We start from the raw sequence: 18728 nt of genomic DNA, 5'->3' as shown, positions 1-18728 counted from the left end.
CTCATAGAAAATCTTCCCAGAGGTCAAACATTTCATCCATGTTCATTCCTGGAGATGGAAATCTTGCCTCATACAGCCCGAGACCAGAAAGTTGTAATCTCTTCATATTTTCATACTAAAATCCCCTTTTTAAATCACTTGAATCTTTTTCTGGCAGTGTCATTCCCTCAGGATTGTTATTCGATAATTGTTGAGGCTGTAGTGATGTATGTCCATGTTATCACATGCCGTGCGCTGGAATTTGGAGGCACAATTAAAACCCTTTCATTTTCTGAGATTTATAATCAGGTGGGCCTTTTGTATGGCTGTACAATAAAGTGTGACTTATTTAAAAGAGTCCGGTTCATTGAGACTGCGCCTTATAATCCAGTGCGCCTTAAAATGACAGCAGGCTGTACAATACATACATGCTACTTCATTTCATTCATGCACTTGTGGTTAGATGCAACTTCATTTAGTCTGAAGTACCTTTTGCTCTATATTGTTGGCGGATTGATAGTTGAGAATGGGTCGCAGGCCGTGCTGATCCGCAGCAGCTTTGGAATCCAGGCTGAAGTTCAACGCCACCAAGATTGAGGAGAGTTTATCCCTGAATTCCTTCTCATCCTGCAGTCAAAAATAATTCTGAAGAATGAATAAAACAGACTGGATACAGCAAGGAATGGTAGCATTATACAGTACATAGCTGTGAAAGAGGACCTACCCTGAGGTAGATCTTGGTGTGGTTGCAGACACGCTCGCCGTGGCGCACACGTATGTTCCTCTGCAGCAAAGGCTGCTGGGAATCCAGGAAAAGAGCTCGTCTCACCGCTCCTTTCTGCTTCAACTTCTGACTGTCAAGCTGCAACTCCACCTGGAAATCTGCCATGCATAAAAAGAATAATTTTAAATGATTTTATCTATTTATGAATGGTGATCTCCATTTCTGTACAAAAAACACTACATTTGGACCCAGGCTTTAAGACCGACAGTATAAATCACAATAGTTGACGGAATGAAATCCAGCAATCATGTGCCAAAACTTTCACTGTCAGATGTGAAAAATCACAACAACTTTTCGACAAAGTAGATGTGGAATGTTGTCTCACCGAGAACGTCGGGTAGGTGCTTCCCATCAGCCGATATGCAGAAACTCAAGTTGACGCTGTGTTGGATAGAAGTTTGATTGTAAATAAAAAGCACACAGTCCATTCCTTACATGTTTCCCATTTCAGGGTAATGTAACAAATGCAATGACTAAGATGACTGGGAATGTTGGAAAGCCAGCTTTCACCAGGCCGGGCTGATAAATTGATGCATGTAAAAACGAGTAGCAAAGTTAAGAAGGGTGAAATTGGGCAAGCACTCGAGTTACAGCAGCGACTGGCCAAAGGTTACCCATGGAAGTCGTCTCCCATGACATCAACCGCATAACACGCTGCTGATGTCTTGACAGCCCACCCCCACCTAATCATTGTAGAACCCGCAAAAACCAGGACAGGATATGGTGATGAATGTGATAACTGGCTCTGTTTTGCCACCGCTGCTGTTTACTTAGAGTAAGTGACATTTCCAGGTACGTAATATGATTTGATAAGAAAAACGATGCTCATATTCTTAACCTGTATTGCAGTGTTTGGTCAATTACATTTGAGACAAAAGAAGCACAATATTTGATTTTTAGCAAAGAAAGGTCATTCAATAAAATTGACAAAGTGGTACAATTGGAGTCATTTGCCCAGTCTTGTATTTCTAGTCATCATATTTTTTAATAAGTGCCCTTAAAGAGCCATATCTTCTTGAATTTGGTTATTTAAAGCGCAGAAAACAGTCATAGTGTTGCTGAATCTATTGAATCAATTGATTTTTTTTTTTTTATTAAGAACCTTTCTGTGTTTCTTTTTTCAGTTGGATAAACATCATGGCATCCTTCATTGCTGATATTATCACGTAATCATCTGCACCATTTGCAAAGTATTCAAATCTAATATGTGAATGACTTGCTTCTAAATCTCCCCTTTACTTCTTTGCCCTATCCAAAACTAACAGAAAGAGATAAAGTACAAGGACCTCTATTGAGGAGCACTAATATCTTTATCCAAGCTCCTGTGTGTGAATGCTCCAGCCCAACTGTGAGTCTACGTGTCCTGATGTTTCCCAGCTGTGTTCCACTACCCAACAATATCGCATTCAAAGCAACTGCAAGGAAAAGGCCCCTCCCGTCTCTCACTCTCCTTGCCATTCTCCCCTCTGAAAACTCTTCATCACCACAGCAACGCGGCAGTGTAATCAAGACACATGTGTATACAAACGTTTCCTTCATAAAGTGGGGGTAGTGGGGTGCACACACATGAGCACAGTGTTAAGCGTGTTTAAAATCCAGCCACCGCCGTCTGCTTCCTCTTTTCTGGAGAGGGAATAGTGCGCACATTTGTAGGAAACCACAATGGCCAACAATGCTGCTATTGAACATGTCGCTTAAATGCACAACACAAAAAACAGGCGTGACACGAGAGCAGCGCTCGGGCAACGCTGACGTTGTGCATATTCCTTATCAGGCAGGAAACGTGATTACAAGTGCGAGTTCTGGTTACTAACCAAGAAACGGAAATACTTGTGTTCCCGTTTGTGATCATGCAGTTCTTCTCTTCGGGGTTGATCATGGTGGGGTACACAGTCAGCGAGGCGCTGGTGTTGACGATGGGCCGGGATCTGTGAGAGACCACCACGGCATATGTTAAAAAACATTACAGCATAAGAAATTGCATAGACTTTGCTGTTTGAATTTGACAACATGAAAACTCAATCATTATAAATAATAATGTTAAAGAACAAACCTGTAGAGAACAGCCTTATCAACTCCAAAGGCACCAACAATAAGATCTGGGCAGATGAGGAGAAAATGATGAGAAAGCATGTAAAGGCCTGATATGCACACCGTTTCTTTTTAGCATCACTGACCTGGGTAACCATTCCTATCCAGATCCTTGGCCCCTCTGAGAGCGAAGCCAAAACTGGCGGGAATGGAACCTGCGGCCCACTGGCCCGCAATCACCTGGGATGGCTTCTCTTTGAGGCCTTGGTGGAAGCCGTTGAAGATGTAAACCAAGCCCTGCTGCTCCTCTCCGCCAAATGGACTGCTCACAGCCACATCTGCCAAGGATGACATTTATGTTCTGAATGGTAGCCCATCGTACCGTTCCGCAACACGGTTGGTCGCCTGCTCTCACCATTGAATCCATCCTGGTTCAAATCACCCAAGGGTGCAATGGTGCTGCCGAATCTGCCAAACACCTGAGTGCCTGTCAGATGAAGTGGCCCGAGTTCCAGGCTCAAGGGAGCCCGCTGCAGGTATACGTAGACTCGGCCCATTTCTTCCAGGCGGCCGTCAGAGCCTCGTGTCATGAACATGGGGGCGCCCACCAGCAAGTCGATCATTCTGCAGACAAAAAGGGACATACATTCGGTCACTTGGGTTGAGACACTTTGACGCCAGAGGTGTAATGACTAGTCGTTGGCCTCCAATTAGGTCCCGATGGTTATTTTTGGGTGAGAGAAAACTCACCCATCACTGTTGATGTCAGTGGTGGCCACTGCATAGCCAAAATATGATCCCATCTGGGGACAAAGACAGCGATTGTTTTGTCTCAATGTCATGAAATTCAGACTGAACATTCAGAAAGGTTTGCTATTCATTCATTTTCTGATTTGCCACTACATTGTTCAATTACCAAATGAGCTTCACTGAAAATTCTGACTCACCTGCTCGCCCGTGTAGTTAATCATCATCTTCAAGTCTGTTCCATTTAGAATGGAAACCTGCAACACAGCAGTCAAAGATGCCAAAATTTGATTTTACAGAAGCACCCCCCGCCCTTATATTTTACACCATTACTCTTAAAATCCACACAGCCTCCGAAAAAGAAAGTCAAAATAGAGCACGTTCTTACCAAACCATAAAGCATGACTCCTTTTGGAACGCCAGCCACAAAATCTGAGGGAAATAAAGTCAAGATTTACAGAAGGAAGAAATCTAGCAGAACGCAACTCGGGCCAAAAATATATTTGGGTGGCTTAGTTTCATGTTCTCTCTAGTCTATTGCAATTGTATTTGTCGCCAACTCCTGGCCTGGTTGTAAACATTTCATTGACTTTACCTTCAACTTGATCGCCACTGAACTCCCCCACAGCCACCGAATAACCTTATAGGGCATAAAAATGAAAGTGAAATTTCTTGGCGTGTTAATAAACAAGGGTGAGGAGGAAGAAAAATGGTGTTACCTTGGTAGCTGTCATCATGTTTAGCCTGGACCTGTTTTGTTTGGATTTGACCGCCCACAGACTGCATAAAGTAGCCCGGGTAGTAGGCCTCAATAATGTCCTCTTTATCTGCTGAGATCACTTGACCTGAGTTATGACCAAAGATGAAAACCAGTTGGCTATGAACATGTATATATTTTTTCAATTTATTTATTTTTAAACAAAGACATCCGAATTGCATTGAATGATGCGCCAAAGCCTACCTTGCCAGAAGTAGCTGCCCGGCCCACCCAACACCACTCGACCGTCCTGAAAGATAAAAAAAAATAATACATTGGGCGTTACTACACTGACAAATGAAATGGACAAATCTTGGTCCAAAACGAGGTGGTTACCGTGGTAAAGTCAGCACTGAATCCTCCTTGGCAGTATCCTTGTCCTCCCTCATCGCTGATTTCTACAGACAAGACAGATCCATCACAATGAGGAATTGAGATGATACATCAATAATAAAATGATATTGGGTTTGGGTCACTCTGTTTGTACCCATAGGTTGATTCATTCTGTGGTTTTAGTTTAGGCCCCTTTCATAAAAAATAAAAAAAAACAATGAGAAAAGCTAACATTGGAATAATAATACTAATACTGTAGTGACTGTTTTTGTTTTTATTAGTGTCATAACATCAACTGACTTTGGGTTAGCAGCAGTGTACTTGTGTTTGCTAAAACTTTTGTCAAGCTAAGACAAAGGCGACAGTCACCTGTTCGACAAGGTGCGTACTCCACAAATTTGGTAAAATTCTGAACGGAGAGGTAGCAGGTCCCAGTGGCGTCCGAGCGAGGTATGTCCTTTTCGGTCCGCCACGAGTAGAGAGGTGCGCAGGCCTGTAAGAAAGAAAATTGTGGGGTCAGTATGGAAGAGATGAGGTGGTGGACTGGACACGATTTTTTAGGTGGGTAATGTTTTTCCAGTTGCTACAACAGTGATCTAAAAGGGGGACGCCTGCTGAGGGTGTCAGTGCATCTGGAGCAGGGTAACCACAAAACCCAACCCAGGTCATGACCCTTGCTGGACCAGATGACCGGCGGCCAAACTCTGACGTCATTGGTTGGGCGTTAGGGGGTTGGGTTCATTGAATGTTTGATTGGGAAGCAAGTTTGGGAATGCAGTTAGGGGAACTTCACTGCATGTGTTGCAGCTTTATGGTGGGCTCATTTATGCAGCAATATTTTGCCAGGATTGACTTACCAGAATCGTGTCACCGTGGGAACGCACCGTGGCTCCGAACCATTGGTGCGACTTGAACTCGATCTGATGTTCCGTGTTGTTGATCAAGACGACACGAGCACCTGTGACAGACACACAAAATTCCATTGATACCCAAGACCACAAGTCGTAATGTGAAATATGAAAAAGAAAAAAAATAATAAAGCAACACCCCTAAGATCTTTGTTTTCTCAAAGACTCTAATCATTAGAGTCTAATGTTAGTTGGCCAGATTAGCAGATACTACCTAAAAGCTGACCTTGCTTCCGGATATTTGGTCTTCACACAAATGACAAAGACGACAAAAATATAAAATCAATATTTTCAAACAGCCGTCGGGTGAAAATAAACAATTATGACGAGGGTGACGAATTCCTTAAAGCTGATGTGCGGCGTCCAGAGTGTCTGACCAAATTCGAACTGGTCTGTCTGAGCTTAACCTCATTGACCCTTGGCCACGTTTGACCACCTGGCCAATGATCCGCCACTTCGACACTCCACCAGCAAGCAAGCGAGAGATGACAGATGGCCGCCGGGGTCAGGTTTAAACTTTGCAAAGTCATTGGCAGACAGATGCTTCATCTGTGCCAAAGCAACAAATCAATGCAAACAAAATCGATTCCAGAGGGAAGAACACATTTTTTAAGAACCGACTCTCACGAGGGTGTCGCCAGTTCGAGAAGGAAGATGATGGTCATGACGCGTGCGGATACGAGCAAAGCGTGTTGTCAGCCCACTCAGCAATCCAAAAGTGGAGTTCTGTTCCATCCTCCATGTGGAACAGCACAAAGATTTTGGTCCAAGCAAAATAATCACCCTTTGGACCGAAGCCCTCATAGCAACGTGGTCATCATTCTTTGTTTCGACACACTTTTGCCTCAAGCTCTCCGTTTCAACGTCCACTTCAGTTCCATGTCCCTTCCAAATAAATGCACAATTCCGTTTCCAACGCTGACTTTCCCTAGAGGATCCCCCATCATAATCTTGAGCAAAACAACGATATTCATTTAATACAATATTCATTTAATTCCCCATCTGCAGCTTTTTCTCATGACTGTTTAGGTTTCCCGAGGTGAATCAGTTCTAAGTAAACAATTGAGGAACAAGAGCAAGGCTTCAAAGGGCTCCTTGCAAGCATGTTACTTCAGCTAATATCTATTTGTTGCAGTCATTAAGAACACACTACCGTATTTTCATAACTCGCAAGTATCAGCATGGATAACTCAAAGATAACATGGAGCGTTAGAGGCTGTGTATCTTTAGTTCCTGTTACCAAGACAACCAACACAACAAAGTGTAGCATATTAGTTCTCTGACATGAACAAGTCCAGTTTGGTCCAGTTTGGCCATCCACCCCTAAAATGCACGTGAGGCAACATATAGCACATGCGGTTGTACCTCCAGTCCACTTGCATACCATAATTATTTGTTGACACAAAGGAAGAAGCATTAATGCATCAGCATAATTCTGTTTTCTCTGATGACAATCCATTCAGTGTTTGTTCGTTTGCCAATGATAATAATTGTGAGGAAAATGTGCATTATTTCATGTCGATCTAATCCTTGAGATTGCATCCATGGGGAAATAAAGATATTGAGATACTTCTGATAACTCATAACTTGTGATAAATCATCATAGAGATGAGAACAAAACATGATTGATTTTCTCCTTGGAATGGACCTAATAGCCAAAGATGTAAATGCTCGGGCTTGCCTAATGGATTTGAGCTCATTACTGACATTACTCACAGAGGGGACACATTAATACATCACCATTACCGAACATGAAGGGAGGAAGGGGGAGGTGAGAGATGCGTGTTTTGAATTTCTTTATAGAAGCCTTCCATTTCATCAGGCTAGTTTGAGCAGGAGCTAGTGTCACTGTAACCAGCAATGAAAAGTTGGTTTGTCTTGAGGCGGGCGGTAAACTGGAGTCACGTGGACCACTATAAGATGAGAAGAATAGAGATTCCAAAAGGCGATAGCGTGGAAACAGGCCATTCAAAACATGACATGTGACTTCTGGGGGGCTGCTTTGTGCCCGACCAAGCTTCTCCCAGGACAGGACCTGCTGTGTGGGGGTGCGCCAGTAAACGCACACACCATTAGACGGATGTGTTGCCTTTGACTGTGTGAGTGTGTTTGTGTGTGTGAGTGGGTTAGAAGACAAATGGTCAAATTCACTCATCACATGCCCTGTGTTTGGCGGGGCTGCTCCCCCTAGTCCTCTTCCGTTCCTCCCATCCTGAATGGGATCCTCTCGCAGGCTCCTTGGTGCCCTGGCCCTCCACACCTCCTCTCCCAACCATAGTCAGGCTCTTATCTCAAAGGGAGAGGAAGTGGATGGGAGGGGGACACTTTGACCCAATTAGTTGGGCTAATTAAGTCGGTCGATGGCCTGTGGGTCAGAGCTCAAACTCACCAAGCGTTTAGATACCATCACTGACACACAAAAATGTCAGAGCACTTTTTTTTTTTACATTTGGGTATAAGACTCAACGAATCGACTAGTTTTGTTCAACCGATAGCTGATTGTGTCAAAGCGTTTGAGGTAAAAAGACATGCAGTACTCAGCTGTGACCAGCAGGGATGCTGTTGAGTTCCTCTCAACTCGTTTGCTTTATGTGACCCGTTTTGTGGATATTTTCATTTCGTGTTTTAAGTTTGATCTATGAAAGTTCACGCAACACCGATTTTTACCAAGCATTGAAATGTATAGCTTTAACATTTCCCGAAAAAAATTCCACCAGTTGCTGAAGCTACTCTTACTATATATTACTATATAACATATACGGTGTAGTTATATTGTCATTTTCATGAAAACCTGATGTGCTAGAGAAAATATAATTAGGGCCAATTTGGAATCAGCGCAAAAAAAATCTAGAAAAGTCTACATGCATCTCTGATTGAAAAGAATAATACAAATTAATTGACCAGTGTAATTCGTGACCCTCAAACTAAGACTTCAAGTTGTGCACCTGCCAAAACCACATCAAATTTAACTGTCCTGTCAAAAAACTCAAGCAAATAATGACTAGCAGCACCCGCTGTCACAGTATTGGATCGCCTCTTGGATTGTTGAAGCTGGCATACAAAGCTCGGTCACAGCTACAGTAAAAGAATTGCAACACTAAATGTCATCCATGCAACAGCTGCTTGGCGCAGAGTCGCGTGCAGATGTTTTCAGAATTCCACCACTGGAGCGCAGCTCAGCATGTCGGAACGGGCTCATGTCACGGTAACGAGCGCTTTCGCCCCCCAGATTACCCCTGACGAGAGGGTCGACTCGCCTTCGCCATTAGACCTTGCGATGACATCGCTCAGGATGGCCTACGGCCATATAACGCCATGGCTGTCCAACATTTAACACAGGAGGAAAAAAATAGTGCAAAAAGTCTCAAGAGCCAAGTGTCGTCAAATGGTCTTGTGAAACACTTACTGGAATATTACGCCGATTGTTCACGACAGACTATAAAGTCTATTTGAACCGCGGTCTCAGACTTGGAAAATAACTGCTAAGGAGTTTGTGTTTCCTCTGATTCTCCCTGTCATCAGTCTCCTGTGTTGTCTTTGAGCAAAAAAGGCTTCCGGGTCTTCTATCAGCTGCCCAAAGGAGAAGTCCATTCATTGGATCACCTTATGTCATCTCTTTAGCTCACCTGCAGGCCTTGTGTCAAGATTCCCTGTATCATGTTCACCCATCCCGCAAACACAGCTTTGTCTTACTTATTTGTTGATTTGTTTCTTATCTCTCTAGAACTTCCCAAACATGACTTGGGGGAAGAAAGCAAAGAGCATCCTTCAAAGTCTGTTCCTCTACAGCCAATTAGCTTTTCCCAGACATAAACAGGATAAAAATTACTTGTCAGGAACTGACATAACCGATAAGAATCCAGTGGAGCGGAAAAAATGAGGCCGATCACAACCTGCTGCTGAAGGAGGAGTCTTTCCCGTCAACAAAGCTCAAGTCTACACAAAGGCAGGTCAAGATGTTGGTGCTCAGTCCTGTCAGCTCAAAGAAACTCAACACAGGAAAAAAAAAAAAAAAAAAGATTTGAACCCAGAACATTTGACTATGAAGCAGATGTGCAAATCACTACCATACTATCCACTTAGCAGAGTATGAGTAATACAATGTGTCTGGATTTAACTTTAACTACAGTAATTAGATGGTTTATAATTCCACTTTTGGTTAGACTAACCCAATAATCTGATTTGTCATATAAGCATAATGAGTGTTTATTCTCTTTGACCGTGGTACAAAATAAAATGCAAATTTGAACTGTTTAGTTTTATTCTACTCTATCTAATCTCAATTGTAGATGTTAGCAAGCATGTCAGTCACGACACTTACCTTTTGTGTCAAATCCGATAGTGTGGCAATCGGTTTGGCCGAGGCTCCAGGGACAGTAGGAGACGGAGCCTCCCTCAACAATGTTGATTTGCTTGGTGTGAGCCTTGGGAGCGCCCACCACCACGCTGGCACTAAACGGGACACAGTGGAAGGACATTCATCAAAATGTTTGTCAAGATCTTTACTACACAGAATGTTTATAATCTTGATTTAGAAATTCGATGCTTTGCTGATTTTTAGAACTCTTAATCACTGCTTTTCTTAGGTAATTAGTAGTAATCATAAATAGACGTCATACAGTTAGTACTTACCAAACATGATTCCTCAGCCAAGAGAATCAAATTGAACTTTGTCATTGTTGTCAAAGAGTTGCAGCGTGCAGTTTAACTGCTATATCATTTTATTGTAGCAAAACAACAAAATTTACTGAATACCCAGCATGTTGTAGAATGTTAGCGATCATGGGTTGGGAGACCACAAGGGGGATGTGGTTGAGTTTAAGGACAATATGGTTGCTGTGGTTTTCAAAATCCATTTTCAACAACTGATGGAATATAAACACCAGAGTTTACTGTTTTGTAAACTAAGCAGACTTATTTCATCACTCCCTGTGGCTCTGAAATGCGACCCAGTGGGGAATTGTGGACAGAAAAAAAAAAGGACAGACAGGCTAAGTGGAGTCATGCTCTTGTTTTCCCAGCTGTGACATACTGACATGAATGAAGGGCTAAAAGACGAGCAAATACTTTTCTGGGTATTCTGTAATCAAATTAGTAGTATGCTACACGTGGGACAATTGAACCGCAACATTTCTGATTCTGGGGTGGTCTGTCGGCAGACGGATAGGCATTTGATCAATTATGAAGAAAATATTGATATAGATCAATTTTCTGAAAAATCAATTAAGTAGTTTTTGCATCAACAAAGAAAGAACAAAAATCAAAATATCGCTCACACTCTGTGCAATAAATGTCTACAGGTCACAAGAAGAAAGTCTTTTGTTTACAATTAGCACGTTAACATGTGATAATGTCCACTTGCCACAGCCATTAGCTCAATGTGGATCACTTGACCTGACAAGCATCACTAACATTGAAGTGGCAGACATGGGAATGCTGAGGGCAAACAATTTCAGGAAAGTGCACCCTTTCCTGCCTTCGATCTTCCACATGTGCACCAGCAGCATTTACAGTTTTTGGACCAAACGTGGCATTCTGGCCGCCCTGGAGGCTTCCTCCTCATGCAAGAGTGACCTCGTAATCTTGACAGATCAGTCCCAATGGGGAACCTCTGTGTGTCTCATATCATGGAGTTTAAAGTCACACTTGGAAAAAAAAAAAAAAGGATACAAGGAAACCCATCAGTCAAAGTTGTATTATTTATGATGACCTCAGCACCTGTGAAATAATCTACTTCACAGGCGCTTCCTGAAGAGCGACTTTGTTGTCATCCGAACTCGCACACCAATATGGGGTATAAATTCAAATCACACACATCTGTTCAAGGTTTGCAGGAGACTACTTTGCAGAAGAGGCTCACCTCTAAGGCTTCGGGGATACCCACCTCCCTTGTTCTTGTAGAATTAGTATTTCTTAAAAATGCATGCATTAAAAGAAACTATCCATTCTGAAATAAATGTTGTTTGTTAGCTCGTCATTTAACGCAATCTAAAACCACAACAGTACTTATATGCGAGTGTCAATGGTGTTTTTTCTCTATAGGTGCCCTGTGTCTGACTTCTACCAGTCCAGACTGCGGTGGTCCATAAAGTCCAAAACGTTAGAGAGAAATCAGGTAAGTAATTGTGACACAATATAAGTGGTGAAAATAAAAACTAAAGGGAGTAAATGGATTTATTTTCTCTGAGGCCCTCCCTAAGCACCTTGAGAACAAATGAAAAAAAAATCTTGGATTCATATGAACACTCAAAATGTATGCAATGCTTTTTCCTCAATAAAAGTTTTTATGGAAATCTGTAAAGTAGGTTTCCTGCTAATCCAGCTACCTAACAAAATTGTAAGCTAAAACGAACACACACGTAACGACTTGTCCTCATCTGTTTTGAGTGAAAAGGCAGCATACTGTAAGTTCAATGAAACCACTTTTGTTGATATCATCTATCGTCTAAAAAAACGTGACTGAGCCGCTCTTCGAAATAAGAATATCAGAAAAAGAGAGCAGCTTTAATCAGCACTAAGCAGGAATTTGACACAAGCATTCATTTAGCACAACATGATAATCATCAAAAAGAAAAAGCAAGCATTTTTAATCAGCACTAAGCAGGAATTTGACACAAGCAACCATTTAGCACAACATGATAGTCATCAAAAAGTACTTTACAGTGAATGCGGATTTAACATTTAATGACCTGATATCTTCTGGGGGGATCAGTAGAGCTCGCAGGGTGTTCCCACCCCTTTCCTATCCCTTCAATTATCTATTGTTGTCAACAAGTAGAGCTTTGGTATGATTAGCATTTAATATAGCTCTGTCTCCATGACAAATTCCTTTGGTGCAAGTGAGGGGCGTCAGCACAATTCTCGAGCTATGCAAATATGCGGCACCCGCTGGGGGCCAGTGACCTGACCCACGGCTCAATGGAGGTGGCAGGTCTAGACCGAGAGAGACGGGGTTGCGCTTTTGTCTCAGTATCTTAGCGTTGTTTTATGGCTGTGTGTTTTTATGACACGTCAAAAAGAAAGATGTCCTCCATTGTTGACTGCATAACTTCTCTTAAATTAATTAGCAACTTACACCGTCGACACGCTCATGTCTTCTTTACCCAACACACACAAACACACACACAAGCAGTTGCCCTTGCAAAAACTGTGGTGAACTGAAGTGGACCATGGCATTGCCTCACTCCCCTCAAAAAATAGAATTGTCTCCCACCCAGCTAGGATGCTGACATCAGCCTAACCATCACTGTAAGAGAAGAAAACACATTTGTGCCAGTTGGAGTCAAAACTAGTTAAGTGGACTTAAGAATGCTCTCAGTGAGCCATCGACGCAAACCAACAGAGAGCATTTTAGTCTGCTACAGTATGAGCCTACTTAATGCAAGTAACTTCTAAGCAGTCGGAAACAAATGGAATTGATTCATCTTTGTACGCTACATGCACGTTTTCTTTTTGTAGCCAAGTGGCAGACACGCGAGCTTCAGCCTGTGCAGTCAGACGAATGTCTCGATTCCTCTCAGAGTAGAGGCCAGACGGGAGCTGCTCAAGTCCTCACGCTGCCATATGGGGACACATGGAGTCGCACGGACACACATACACACGCACACACACACGCACACATTGCGGCTGATGAGAGTAGCAGTGTCTGGCGGGATGGTGTGTGCAGACTACAGAGAGTCTACTGTGCTTTGCACAAACCACGTTTCGTTTCTGTCAGATTGACCTGCGAATTGCCGATAAACGACAAGTTGGAAATCTTCTTTTACAATTTTGGACATCACGACAGATCTGAGGCACACGCCTGACATCTTGATTAGATAAACAGCCCAGTGCGTCACGGATAGAGCTGATCTTACTATTCACACAAAATCATTTCCTCTCTATTCTGTGGTTTGGAAAGAGTCAAAGCATCACAACATTGCAGTGGAACCTACATATTCCCGGTTAGACATCGATAAATGTGCCCATTTGCGGATCAGTGGCAAAGAAAAGTCTGATTTTTTTTTTTTTTCATGGGAAGGTACTGTCTACGCTACACTGGGCATGATATAAATCTAAAAATGGATGTGTTAGGTCATTATTCTAGCGATAACTGCAACGTCAGCCCAGCAGCCTACGAAGCACCGAAGCTTCCCAACAGCACAGCAGCGTCAGCAAAATTCATGTCTGTAACTTATCTTCCTCCCTTTGCAGTCATGTGATCACTGGCGAACACCGAATTGCAACATAACCGTAATTTCTGAGCAATGTACTATTACAACATCTTAACATTTGGAATTATGGGATCATATTTTAAGAAAAAAGTGGTTTGAATTTGATTTCCATCCATCCATCCATTTTCTGATTTTGATTTATTTCTGCTAAATTTTACACATTGTAAGTCATACATTTTACTACTTGAATCAATTTTGGATTGCATTTACACAATCTACACGCCATAGGAAACAAATGTTAATGTCATTTTAGAAAACCTACATATCCCAATTTCTTCAATTTGACCCACGTGATCTACTCAAGGGGAACATTTGTTCTTGAGCTCGCCCCCCCCAATGCCCAGTGAATAGCAGGCTTCCACCTTACTACACTTTTGGGACACATAAACAGTGTGTCTGCAAATCATACCAAATAAAATACTTAATAGTTGAGCTAACATACACCACAGTGGTTAACAAAGTATTCATTGCAGCTAATGGAACCAGAACAGTACCAATTATATGTGCCAAATTTTCTCACCATTGGTTTAGACTGGGAAGTAATAGCTGGCAGAACATCTGTTCTCACCACTTAGCAAAACAAATACCATACATGTCATTGGAAATAGAAGTATTTAGCATGTACCAAATGTGGCTGGAAGACTGCTAGCAGGGCATCCGCCAGTTTATGTATTTCGTCACAGAACAGGTCTAGTACCAAGTTGAGCATCTATGTCGTTTGGGTCATCTGTTTAATATGACAAAGTTTCTCGTACTATTAGTTGCGCCAATGTTTTGTAGCCGTTACACACACACACACACAACACTGTGACCTTGCAGTAGTTGTGCATTAAACCTGGCAGCTGTTTTGGAAAACCAGCGACTGTGTTAATAAGCAACGAGAGGAAAAACATTGCAATGATTTGTGAGGTTGCCAGTGAATGTACAGCAAAGTGCCTGCCCCCACCCCTATAAAATACCCCCTAGCACCAATTCTTTCACAGGCCCCTAAACTCCTCCTGCAGTGCTGGTAGTTCACACCTCGCTACAATGACCACGTCAGGGGGTCCGAGTCGTCTCACCTAAGCATAGAGAGGCTGTTGTATTAAATAAGGTGGGGGCGGGGGAAGCAGCTGTTGAAACAGCCTCCAGCACACACAAACATTCACAGTAATGGCCACAGTGGCTCATCTCCATGTCAAATATGGCCAAACTATGACCGTGCTATTTGAATGCTAAATATAGGACAGCCCATATCAGATTACCATCACTGATGAGTGTCTCATTGGGGGGGTGTCTGGGGGTCAGGCTCTTGGTGCTGGCAATGTGCCGTATGAGGCGAGTCGGCCCTCCTGACGAGCAGCCAACTCCCAGACATGACGTCCCAGGGGCATTCCCAAACTCAAACGTGATGGCAGACCTTTAAAACATTTTTGGGGGGAGGTGGGGGGGTTTAATCACACAGCGTCACCGTACTCAAACACAGGCTCACTATCGACAAGACTTCTTTTCCCCTAGTTCATACCATACGAAATGACACAGGCGCTTTGTGTTTGGAACAAACGCAGCAGTGTGGCAGCAGTCACGTCTTTGGCGGTATCGAACAGCGCTGTGGCAAAGCCTGACATTTTAAGCGCAGTTCCAGCACTGACTTAAGGAAGAAAAAGTCACGCTGAAAATTTGCCTCCAACAGAAGGCAGTAAAGACAAGGCACCCATTGTGTGTGTGCGCATGTGTGTGCGTATTAAGTGTAAGCAGGTATAGTTTGGAAAAACACTCATACAAAGTACGGCAATGATAGCAATCAGGTTCGCGAGAAAGCTCACCCTTGTAAAAAAGCACAACATTGCCATTTTAGTGAACTAACTGGACCTTGGTCTTACGTCAATATTAGTTTAACGAAACCTGTCTGCAAAGGTCAATTTTGGCAAAGGGGGACTGGGTGAAAGCGATGACCTCAATATGTTTTGGTCAGACATTGGTGACGTGGAAGTGAGACTATTTACATGACCCAATCCCATTAAAAAGGTTGTTAAAACATCTAAAAGGGCACTCAAAACATGACTAAAAACATGTTATGTGCTTGCCGGGTAAGGTTATTCACTTGATAAATAAAACTTGTTTACAAACTGTTTGTTGTAACCATCTGATAGCTAAGTTTGCTGGCTGGGGAGACGTCTCTCCAGGTCAAGTTGGCAAACTCCCTTCATCGAGTGAGAGGCCGGCAGCAAAGTAATGAGCGGTATTGAATCACGGCTGACATGGGCTTGATTGACAGTAGTCCTTAACTGTTTAATTTAGTGCTCATTAGCTTAGATTCATTCTGACTCAAGTCCTAAAATTCAGATTCACCGATCGCCCACTCGAATCTCAATTCGAATCACTACAGATTTGTGCACAGTCCTAGTCTTGTGTAAACACAGGATCAGTTTTCATACACTCCCAGGCAAGTCTGTTATTTCTTATTATAACAGCCCTTGACCTCCACACCCCGACGACTAACATCTCAGTTAGATGCACTCCCGAATCCGCAGTCACCACAGAGTCACTCACAAATGTAGTTCTACTACATACTGCTACGTAATTTGGGTTACACTATAGTCCTTTGTTCACAGAATTTTGCTTCTCTCTTTACTTTCCATCATCAGTGGTTTTTGACCTCACAAACGGAGCAAAACACCCAACAACACACTTCAACATTTTGCAGAAAGTCTTCTTAAGGATTAACAAGATGTGAGGCCAGGGACCATATAAGGATGAAATGTGTCCCAATACTTTTGCCGGCAACCCATTTGCCAACTCCGGTTTCCCATCTTCCGGACTTAATACCGAGGCCTTCCTTGGTGGGCCGCCTGCCAGCCTCCCAGTTTAATTTTATTACGTAAAGCCAGAGGGCATGACAAGCACTACATACATAAACCTTTTGTCAGTCTCAAAGTGGGAGAAAGTACGCCTTTGTGTTTGCAAGCCTGGCGTCCCATTTATGGATGTGGCGGAGACTCCAACCACAACACACGCATTTGGACACACACATCTGGCAATTTGTCAAACACAGGCATATTTTTATTGCCAAGGTTGGAGCCAGAGCCGTTCAACTCATCTCGACAGGGAGAAACTCCTCCGCACATAACCCTCGCATGACCCCCGGCTCGGGATTCCTGCGACTCCCCCGCTTGCTGTGTCTCCACTGCACTGGTAAGATTTCGCAATTAGGCCAGTTAGGCAACTCTGTGCTTTTCTTAATTGTTGCAACATTTTTGTCTTTCACGCAGAGTTCTACACATACCTATTTTTAAGTGTGAATTCTGGTTGCCAGTCAACCTCAGGCAAAATAGAAAGAGAAAGAAAGATGATCGATCGCATTGATCCTGTCACTTGACCTCAATACATGCTATCGACAGCCATGTCAAGCAAATACTCCATCAGTGAGAATATTTGGAAGCCTGAGAACGCAAACATTTGAAATCAAGTGTCAAAGATAAAGTTGATGAAAACGTTATCATGAAGACGGTTGTCTTTGATAACAACCTAACAGGTGTTCAGTGTGGAAGGATACATCACAACCACAACAACATCGGTGGACCATGTATTTAGGCCCTAAATTTTAGGGTGTTTGTGCTGCTCAACATATTTATTACTTCATGCCATCAAAGTGTAGATTTTCTTTGCAGCTCTTGCAACCATCACATTATGGAGATTAAACGTATGTAAAATAAGCTCCGGGGGTCCACAGTCTTATAATTTTGCCTAAAGTTTCATAATTTATGTCAATAGATAGCATATCTACATATAAAGAATATGCTTTTTCTAAATACATTACAAATTATATTGACAACAGAGTGAGTGAGTGAGTGAGTGAGTGAGTGAGTGAGTGAGTGAGTGAGTGAGTGAGTGAGTGAGTGAGTGAGTGAGTGAGTGAGTGAGTGAGTGAGTGAGTGAGTGAGTGAGTGAGTGAGTGAGTGAGTGAGTGAGTGAGTGAGTGAGTGAGTGAGTGAGTGAGTGAGTGAGTGAGTGAGTGAGTGAGTGAGTGAGTGAGTGAGTTTGGTCGGTCAGTCGTTTGCAATAACCAAACTTGAGCAAACTGATATTTTCAGGAAGAATGTGCTTATAAAGAACACAACTTTGCAGAGAAAATTCATAAGCATAATCACATTTAAAGACAAATTTTATCTTTACAAATTTCAGTGTTGACAGTGTTGATTTAAGAGGGTCACTAGCGATATGTACAGAATATCAAGGTGTATTGCAAAGCTGGTTTTATGCCAACTATTAGCCCAGCATGGGTATTAGGTTTTTTTTTTGTATCCTCTATCCAGGCAGTATGAGACAGTGGTCTTCCAAAAATGAAGCTTTTTACTCAACCCACAATAAAAAACGTCAATCTTTTACTCGCTTCTTGTCATACAAACATACCCTAATGTGCTCACTCACTTTGGAGTAAGCTTTCTAGTAAGCCTCTTTAATTCATCTTTCCCCTCAGGCGAAGCGTCGCGCCGCATTAAAAGTTCAATCATCAATAAGATGACGTCTCCTCATCCTTAATGAGGTGAAGAGAGATGATGGGGAGGCCAGACAGAGCGTGTGAGGAGGGGGGAGGTCTGAGGGGTGGGTGAATTAAAAAGCCCTGCCGGATGACATCAGTTTATGAGGTCGTACGAAGGTGGAGGGAGAGGGGAAACGCTGCAGTGAGGCAAGTTTTTCATCCTAAATCATCAAATCTTCCCAGGCAGACGGATAGCAGAGGGGGGGGGGGGGGGGGGGGGCGAACTCATGTCAGGGTAGAATGGGGAGGATGAGGAAGGAGAAAATTAGCTGTTGGACACTTTCACGCAGGAAGTCCGATTATTCCTGAATCCTGAGTGTAACATTTTAGCGGCTAATGATAATTAGAATTGCAGGAGTTTGCATCCAAGGCTCATTTAACTTTACTAGCAGAGAAGCACACCCAACAAAAAGCACCAGTCAGCAAATCTGAGCCATTCCTTCCTACTTAACAT

General features: G+C 42.8%; 1 protein-coding gene across 1 annotated transcript in view; it reads right to left on the bottom strand.

The window, feature by feature from the left end:
* itga5 (integrin, alpha 5 (fibronectin receptor, alpha polypeptide)) overlaps window positions 1–18728 on the bottom strand; it is a 31105-nt gene that overhangs the window by 11391 nt on the left and 986 nt on the right. Inside the window, exons 2-18 of the mRNA XM_061273095.1 lie at window positions 9861–9991; window positions 5489–5589; window positions 5001–5124; window positions 4635–4696; window positions 4503–4548; window positions 4261–4386; window positions 4137–4181; window positions 3930–3973; window positions 3742–3798; window positions 3545–3597; window positions 3210–3418; window positions 2941–3132; window positions 2817–2862; window positions 2578–2691; window positions 1089–1144; window positions 704–861; window positions 469–606 (exon numbers count right to left, since the gene is read on the bottom strand). Coding sequence (XP_061129079.1) covers window positions 469–606; window positions 704–861; window positions 1089–1144; window positions 2578–2691; window positions 2817–2862; window positions 2941–3132; window positions 3210–3418; window positions 3545–3597; window positions 3742–3798; window positions 3930–3973; window positions 4137–4181; window positions 4261–4386; window positions 4503–4548; window positions 4635–4696; window positions 5001–5124; window positions 5489–5589; window positions 9861–9991 — 1702 coding nt within the window. The remainder of the gene's footprint in view (window positions 1–468; window positions 607–703; window positions 862–1088; window positions 1145–2577; window positions 2692–2816; window positions 2863–2940; window positions 3133–3209; window positions 3419–3544; window positions 3598–3741; window positions 3799–3929; window positions 3974–4136; window positions 4182–4260; window positions 4387–4502; window positions 4549–4634; window positions 4697–5000; window positions 5125–5488; window positions 5590–9860; window positions 9992–18728) is intronic.

Source organism: Syngnathus typhle, linkage group LG2 (assembly GCF_033458585.1).
Source record: "Syngnathus typhle isolate RoL2023-S1 ecotype Sweden linkage group LG2, RoL_Styp_1.0, whole genome shotgun sequence".
In the NCBI taxonomy this organism is placed as follows: Eukaryota; Metazoa; Chordata; class Actinopteri; order Syngnathiformes; family Syngnathidae; genus Syngnathus; species Syngnathus typhle.
Note: the sequence above shows the minus strand (reverse complement) of the source record. Positions and strands in the feature narration are given on the sequence as shown.